At 44.8% G+C, this 8,471-nt stretch overlaps 1 protein-coding gene across 1 annotated transcript; it reads right to left on the minus strand.

Annotated features, from left to right (window-relative positions):
- Nucleotides 1-2,531: 2,531 nt before the first annotated feature.
- LOC309341272 (uncharacterized protein) lies at nucleotides 2,532-6,316 on the minus strand. Its single transcript, XM_081860855.1, has 2 exons — nucleotides 5,982-6,316; nucleotides 2,532-3,000 (listed from the first exon to the last, which is right to left on the minus strand). The coding sequence occupies exons 1-2, from the start codon at nucleotides 6,013-6,015 to the stop codon at nucleotides 2,585-2,587; spliced, it is 450 nt and encodes a 149-aa protein (XP_081716981.1). The 5' UTR covers nucleotides 6,016-6,316; the 3' UTR covers nucleotides 2,532-2,584.
- Between the last annotated feature and the right edge of the window lie 2,155 nt (nucleotides 6,317-8,471).

Raw genomic sequence — 8,471 nt, forward strand, 5'->3', positions numbered from 1 at the left:
AAAGGGAGGTTTAGCCTTCCGCCATTAGCCCCGGGCAGATATCCAAAATTCCCTTCTATGATCTCATTCCAGCTACTAACAAGTTGACGCCTCAGCGAAAACACAATAACTGCAGTCAAGAATTCTTTTTATCATTCCATTGAGGGTCGTTGCCAGAATCATAGTCAAAATTTCAGACAGTCTATTTTGAAGTTAAACCATAACAATAACAAAATACTCTTTAAATCCCGCTTGCATATTTCAAAAACTTAACCTTTCAGAGGAGATTTGCCGAGTAAAACAGCAAATGCAAAATATATCAAAAGAAAATAGTCAAGGCTCACCTCCCCCAACATACCGATCCAATTACAATGAATGTCCTTCTCTAGATCAAAAACTTGGCGGATTCAATTAGTAGATAATTTTATCTCCCCTACTTCAAAGCATGCCTGTTAATTAAGTCCAAATTTCATCTTAAAAAACAGGTGTCCTCTGCTCATGGCGACAGCTTTGGAGAGTTGACTCCCCTGTATGAATTCTGTGATGCTTAGTGAGATGGGAGCTCTGCCTGAAGCTCTTTCCACACTCCACGCACTGATAGGGTTTCTCCCTTGTATGAATTCTCTGATGGGAAGTGAGAGAGGAGCTCTGACTGAAGCTCTTTCCACATTCCACGCACTGATAGGGTTTCTCCCCTGTATGAATTCTCTGATGAGAAGTGAGATGGGCGTTTTTCCTGAAGCTCTTTCCACATTCCACGCACTGATAGGGTTTCTCCCTTGTATGAATTCTGTGATGGGAAGTGAGAGAGGAGCTCTGACTGAAGTTCTTTCCACAGGACTTCCGGGTCGGCGCCATCGCCGAATGGCGGACTCCCTCCGAGCTCCGGAGGGAGCCTGCACGGCAGGGGCTGGGTCCTACCGCACCGGCGATGCGGGGACCCTTAAAAACCACGGCCACGGGGGCCGTGGACATGGAGACTCGGCTGACACCATTAGCGCCCTCCCGACTCGTGAAGGAGCCTTTTTAAAGGCTACGGATCGGGTGCCGGGGAGAAGCGTGGTGTTTTGAGTCCTCTGCTATCCCTGCCGTGCGAAGCCGCATGCCATTCGGCGGAGAGCGCTGGCTTTTTCCTTTGAAAATTCGGACCTAAAAGAACAACCCGTAAGTAATTGGAACTTGGACTAAAAAGAGGGACAAAAATTTTAAAAATTTCGGAGCGAGCGGGGGAGGCGCAAAAAAGGAAGTCAGCCACCCCCTCCATTGTAGAAGGGTCAAAGCAAAGGATCTGATAACTAAGATCGGAGTAACATCATTTTGGCAAATTTTTAACCTCACGAGTGAAGAATATGAGATTGAGCTGGAGGAGGAAAGTAGAATTCGGACTTAAAAACAACCCCCCCTGGAACCCCGGGAGCGATCGATGATGGAGTTTGGAGAGGAGAAAGGCAAGTTTTGACAGCTGTCAAAGAGCTGTCAAAGCGGAAAATAAGATAGAGACTATGTTACAAGGACTTTGCTGGTTATATTTGTTATAAATTGGATACAAATTGTTTTAAATAAGGATTATAAAGTTACTAGGGCTAATGGACGCGATCTGGAAGAGAACTCAGTTTTTGCAATCCACCTAGAGGAGCCGAGGGATATTACAAGTGGTTTTAGCTGGAAATTGGAACAGAACTGTTTATCTCCTGGGAAACTGCAGAAATGGAACATTATTATGACTACAGAGGCCACTACACCGAAGAAGACAATGGAATCATCTGTTGTGGAATGAAAGGAACTTGACGTAATGTTTTGTTTCTGAATAACAAGCCTCTGTAAAGGAACTAACTTTTGGAATTAGGACATTTGTGCAGGAAAACAGGGACAGAAAGAAATAGAAAGAGGAGTGTGATCAATAAGAATAACAAAATAACAAGAATTGGACCAAGTCAGAAGTGGGGACGTTTGGGACATCCAGATTTGACAAGCTTAAGGATTATAATTTGGAGTTTTTCACTCCTGGATATAAAAATTTGGATGGAAAAAATGGGCCTTTCTTTGAGACAGAATCCTTCCATGATTGGACATTCGAAATTAAAGAGGACTGGCAAAGGACTATGACTTAGAGAGACGTGGAAATATCGGACATTGAGGAACATTGGGAACGCGACCGGGAAAAGGGGGGGTGGGAAATGTGGAATCCAAAGGGCGTAAACTATGTTTTATTTAGGCTATATACATCTACATGGTATTCTAAAGTGGGGAACTCGTGGTGGGAATAAGCCGATTTTAGGGGAATGGAAAATAATGTTTTTAAAAAAAAAAAAAAATTTGGGTTAAGGATAACAAGTCTGAATTGAGGAGAAGAACTTGTTGAGATCATTTGAGAGATTTGGAATACAAGGGGGGGAGGGAAGGGGAAGTCCTGAAAGGATGTAATTGGAAAAAGATTTGAAATTGGATGTTTTATTAATTTGTAATTAATTGGAAAACTTTAATAAATATTATTCAAAAAAAAAAAGAAGTTCTTTCCACATTCCACACACCAATAAGGTTTCTCTCCTATATGACTTCTCTGATGCTTAGTGACATCAGAACTGTGACTGAAGCTCTTTCCACATTACACACTCTGATAGGGTTTCTCCCTTGTATGAATTCTGTGATGGGAAGTGAGAGAGGAGCTCTGACTGAAGCTCTTTCCACATTCCCCACACTGATAGGGTTTCTCCCCTGTATGACTTCTCTGATGGGAAGTTAGACTGGAGCTTGTAATGAATTTCTTTCCACATTCCCCACACTGATAGGGTTTCTCCCCTGTATGAATTCTCTGATGAGAAGTGAGAGAGGAGCTCTGACTGAAGCTCTTCCCACATTCCACACACTGATAGGGTTTCTTCCCAATGAGATTTCTTTGTTGGAAAGTGTAATGGAAGCTCTGACTGCAGCTGTCTCCACACTCCAAATTTTTGCATGGCTTCTCCTCTCTGGGGATTTTGTCGTGTTCACCTTTGTTCTCGATTTCCAATTCATCACAATCTGCAATGGAGACAAAAAGGGATTAGAGCCTCAGGAACAAATCAAGAAGAACTGAAGGGAGTTGGGTGTGTGTTCATTACCTTTGTGGTTCATCATTAACCAACGTATTTGTTATTAGATTTTGATGGGTTGTTGAATGTTGCTTTGTTTGATATACAGCAGTGGTAAAATTGCAGAAGCCTTTTGTGGAAAAAAGTATATTTCAGAGGTTTGATGGCTCATAACCCTGCTTTTTTTTTTTTAAGTAATATCATAAAGTTATGTATCAATGGAAAGATAATTTAATCAAGAATGTAATTACCTGTTACAGCCAAATAACTAGAAAAAGGAAGCACATTTGCTTAGGTTGACTTTTGTCATATTGTTATGTGATTGCTATCAAGTTGGTTGGTCTTCTTTCGTTTCATGAGTTTGAAGAACATACCATAACAGAATAAAAGAAAAATATGTGAGAAGAAGAATCGGAGAAGATTTACATCCCACTTACATTATACCTACTGTGAAGCACCCTATTAGTGCTTCATTAATGGGAATGTAAAATCCCCAAATACATAAAGCAAACACTTGAGCCCAAACTGAAGCCTTCTGCATGTGATCTTTCCCCAGATACTGAAGCATTTTTATTTATTTATTTTCTATTTCAGCAGGATTCAGCTTCATGTCATGTTGCTCCTTTGTGCAAAAGTTGGTTTCAATATAATCATATTCCACTGCTGGAATGGCCTGGGAATAGCCCAGACCTTAACCAAATTGAAAATCTATGGAGCTGACAAAAGAATCTTTTAAGCAACCCAGAAATACAGTGTTACCTTGGTTTACGAACTTATTCCGTTCCAGTAGTCCATTCTTAAACCAAAGCATTCTTAAACCAAGGCGTTCTTTCCCATTGAAAGTAATGCAAAATGGATTAATCCATTCCACTTTTAAAAACAACCCCTAAAACATTTATTTAACATGAATTTTTACTATCTAACAAGACCATTCGTCCTTAAAATGAAAGGAATAATCAATGTATACCACTGTATAAAAAATTGTATATCCCTCCCTTCATCCCAATCTCACACAGCGGTTCACAACACAAAAACACATAACGAGAACACGAGCTAACCAGCTTGACAGCGAGTAGTAGTTACTTCCCTCTGGAAGTGGAGAAGAAGTTCCACACTGCTCAGATAGAGCTCGCTGGGCAAGACACAGATCTCTGCCCAAAAAGAGAGTTTCCACATTTGGGCATTCCAACATTGCTTGCTGGGAACGCTGATGCAGGAAAGCTGCTCCGTCAAGCAACCTTCTATCTTCTCGTTTGAGGAGTACCAGGAGGTACCAGAAAAGGGTGGAGAACCCAGACTGTACGTGGGCCAGGCGTGGCAGAAAGGTTTGGCTGCACATTGCTTTGGGTTACCCTGGGGAAGTGACTGACAAATTTGGAAAATAAAATTGAATAATAATCACAGAATCTTGTCAGCAGGAATAACTTAACTGAAAACAACACTACTTTCCGTAACGGAGACACAAACAGCATCTGCATCCAGTATCAATTAGCTGAGATTGCATTCCAGGGGGTTGGACTAGATGACCCTGTGAGGAGAACCTGAGCTTGCAGGGCTAAACAGCTTAGTTTTTTCGCCCTGCCTTCTGAGGGGGCGGAGAGATCCTACGTATACATCCGGGATCTGTTTCTTTGTTCTGTTATTCTGCTTTCGTTTTCGTCCGGTGCGGAGATGCTTTTTCTGCCTGATACAGGATGATTTACCATAAACTGCTGTAAAATAAACACTTCTAGATTAGAGGAGCTGACTGGACTCTTGATTTATGGACACTTAATGCAAGCACAGAGGGCAGAAGGCTAAACACGCTGTGTTTACTCTGCTGTGCTCAGAGGTCCAGGGAAAGCACACCGGAAGCCTGCAGGACCTTTACCCTGAGCAATATTTCATAGAATCATAGAGTTGGAAGAGACCACAAGGGCCATCGAGTCCAACCCCCTGCCAAGCAGGAAACACCATCAGAGCACTCCTGACATATGGTTGCCAAGCCTCTGCTTAAAGACCTCCAAAGAAGGAGACTCCACCTTCTTCATTTCACAGACCCTTTTCCAACTCTGCAATTCTATGATTCAATAACTCAAGAGACCTTAGATTTGCAAGCAGAAATGGTGCTGCTTTTAATTTTCATTCTGGTTTTGAAGTGTTGTTGTTGTTTAGTCGTTTAGTTGTGTCCGACTCTTCATGACTCCATGGACCAGAACACGCCAGGCACTCCTGTCTTCCACTGCCTCCCTCATGATGGTAGTTTTGAGAACACTGTCCCACCATCTCGTCCTCTGTCGTCCCCTTCTCCTTCTGCCCTCCATCTTTCCCAACATCAGGGTCTTTTCCAGGGAGTCTTCTCTTCTCATGAGGTGGCCTAAGTATTGGAGCCTCAGCTTCAGGATCTGTCCTCCCAGTGAGAACTCAGGGCTGATTTCCTTTAGAATGGAGAGGATTGATCTTCTTGCAGTCCGCACCATCATTCAAAAGCACCAATTCTTCGGTGATCAGCCTTCTTTATGGTCCAGTTTTCACTTCCATACATCACTATTGGGAAAACCAGAGCTTTAACTATAGGGACCTTTGTTGGCAAGGTGATGTCTCTGCTTTTTAAGATGCTGTCTAGGTTTGTCATTGCTTTTCTCCCAAGAAGCAGGTGTCTTTTAATTTTGTGACTGCTGTCACCATCTGCAGTGATCATGGAGCCCAAGTGTACGTAACCCCAAAAGATCGTGAACTAGGCTGTTTGGAACTCGAGGTACCACTGTAAAGATCAATTAATAGGGGCAATAAGTGAATCTTGGCTTCACACCATTACAGCTGTGGGGGTGTTAGGTTCCCAGGTGTTGGAGGGGGCGCTGCTGAGCTCTGTGAAAATATATGAGGTTTGTTACATAGAGGTATTTTTTTTGAATTTCCTGGCAGATAGGACGATCCCACAGGGAGCCTTACCAAGAGAGGCCACGATCCCACGATTCTCCTCCATGACGTCCTTATGCAGAGCTCTCTGGTCAGGATCCAGCAACGCCCACTCCTCATCTGTGAAACGAACAGAAACATCTTCAAAGCACACTGGACCCTAAAAGAAAAAGGGAAATGTCCTCCTCTGAGACAGGATCAATATGATCTGCTACACAATGCTCTGTTATAACAGATTGAAGTCAAATCCTGACAAGACAGAAAGTACTCTTTTGGGGGACAGAGGGTGGGCAGGTGTGGGGGACTCCCTGGTCCTGAATGGGGCAACTGTGCCCCTGAAGGACCAGGTGCGCAGCCTGGGAGTCATTTTGGACTCACAGCTGTCCATGGAGGCGCAGGTTAATTCTGTTTCCAGGGCAGCTGTCTCCCAGCTCCACCTGGTCCACAGGATGAGACCCTACCTGCCCGCAGACTGTCTGGCCAGGGTGGTGCATGCTCTGGTTATCTCCCGCTTGGACTACTGCCATGTGCTCTACTTGGGACTACCTTTGAAGGTGACCTGGAAACTACAACCAATCCAGAATGCGACAGCTAGACTGGTGACTGGAGCAGTCATGTTTTGTAAATAGGTGGTTCTCCGCCTTGTGTTTTCCACGTTTTTCTGCCTATGCAAGAATCCCAGTTTCCCCGATGGAAGAATCCACTTTCTCCTCTCCTCGTGAGTTGTTCTGGGGAGGTTCCCTCCCAGTGCCCTAGAGCCAAATTCAAGGGGTTCATGGGGGCATGGAGAGGGGGAGGAGTGGGGGGCAGGCCCCATTTTGCAGCAGATAGGGCTGGCTAGGTGAATCCTGGACACTATTTGTAATTGTCTGTCCACTGCTTAGAAGCTTATTTTAGCATTCAGTGTTCAATATAGAAATACAATAAGCCTACTTTGGGTGGCCAACTGTTTTGGAGGATCTAGCTGAGATTCCTGCAATGCAGGGGATGGGACTTGATGACCTTTGGGGTCCCTTTCAACTCCTGGATTCCATGAAAACAGCAACTACAACGGAATCCTACAGGCGACATTCAGAAGGCTGGAGTCACAGAGTTATCTGGGCAGGAAATCCCACAGTTCACAGCTGGAGTTTCAGGGTTAATGAGAAGAGCAGCTCATTCCCTGAGGGTCTGTCAGTTTGCATTTCTTGGTGCAGAAAGTATGGATCTGATATTGTCTATTCAATTCTTATTAGTTCAAGAGGGTTCTGGAAGCTTCTTTGAATAAAAGAAACAGAAGTTTCCTGATGTTTGGGTTATTCCTTCAGAGAAGCTGAGTACAGCTGGGTTAAAGGGGTTCTGTCATCTCTTCTGTCAAGGTCATGCTGACTCTAAGAAGAGGCCAGAAGGAGCCTGGGTTTCACTTTCTCTCTCTCTCTCTCTCTCTCTCTCTCTCTCTCTCTATCTCTCTCTCTCTCTCTCTCTTCCCTCTGGTGTTCTGTACATAGTATGCCGATTGTTGAGGTTTAAATTTATTATAAGTTTAGGTTAAGTCTGCTGCAACTGGATTTCTTATGGGCAGGGCCAATCCTGTACATTTTGGATTTGTGACCAGTATCCTCATTTGTCTTCAGTAGCAGTAAAGCTCTGCTGGAAGAAATACAATTGCCTCTGGTCTATTTTGGGGAATCCTGCAACGTCTTTACGTTTTCACTCTGCTAACTATACATTGGAGTTCTGCCTGGATCAATACTGAGTAGAATTCCATGACAGGGTCTTCCTCCATGAAATCAGCTGCCAAAAGAGAAGGCCCCCAACTCCCCACAGCTTTCCAAGTCCCCTCCTCTCTGGGGTTTCTGGCAAGCGATCCAACAGTGCGCCAGTGTGCAGCCTGCCTTGGCTCCTCCATTGTCAGAAGTCTCCTGCCTCTGAGAGACAAGCAGGGAGGGGGGCTTATGGCAGAAGGAGAGGGAGCCCCCGGTGGCTCCTCCTTCTCCTAACTCACCTCTGCCTCCCGACCTTCCTCCTCCCACTCGCCTCCTCCCTCTTCTGCCTCCGATTCTGCACTGCATTCTGCCTCAGAGTCTCCCAGCTCACTAAGATCTGTTGCCCCTTCAGCTTCTGACGCCTCCTCTTCCCAGGCTTCTCCTTCTTCTCCCTCTGACAGCTCATCCTTCTTCTACCTCCACTTCTTGGGCTCAGAGCCATCTTCCCTTCCTGGTTCCCCGGCTGCTTCCTCCCACCACTCCTCTGTGCCCAACCAGTCCATGACATTGCTCCATCCCTCGGCCTCTGTCCCCACAAGGCAGCTTCCCCTGACCTGATCTGGTTCCACAGCCACAACCAATCATACTGCTGCATTGTTCTAGGACCAATCAGACTGCTGCATTCTGAATCCTATTGTTCTAGGACCAATCAGACTGCTGCATTCTGAATCCTATTGTTCTAGGACCAATCAGACTGCTGCATTTTGGATCCTATTCAACTCAGCATATAGCAGCCTGCCTGGCTGGCCTCCCCCTTGTCTGTCCATTCCCAGCAACA

The sequence above is a fragment of the Podarcis erhardii genome, assembly GCF_964252035.2.
Source record: "Podarcis erhardii genome assembly, chromosome: 4".
Classification (NCBI taxonomy): domain Eukaryota; kingdom Metazoa; phylum Chordata; class Lepidosauria; order Squamata; family Lacertidae; genus Podarcis; species Podarcis erhardii.

Coding starts and splice junctions, on each gene's coding strand:
- LOC309341272 (XM_081860855.1), bottom strand. CDS start 6,015: ATGGAGGAGAATCGTGGGATCGTGGCCTCTCTTG. Junction 3,001..5,981: donor TGGGATCGTGGCCTCTCTTG/GTAAGGCTCCCT, acceptor TCTCCATTGCAG/ATTGTGATGAATTGGAAATC.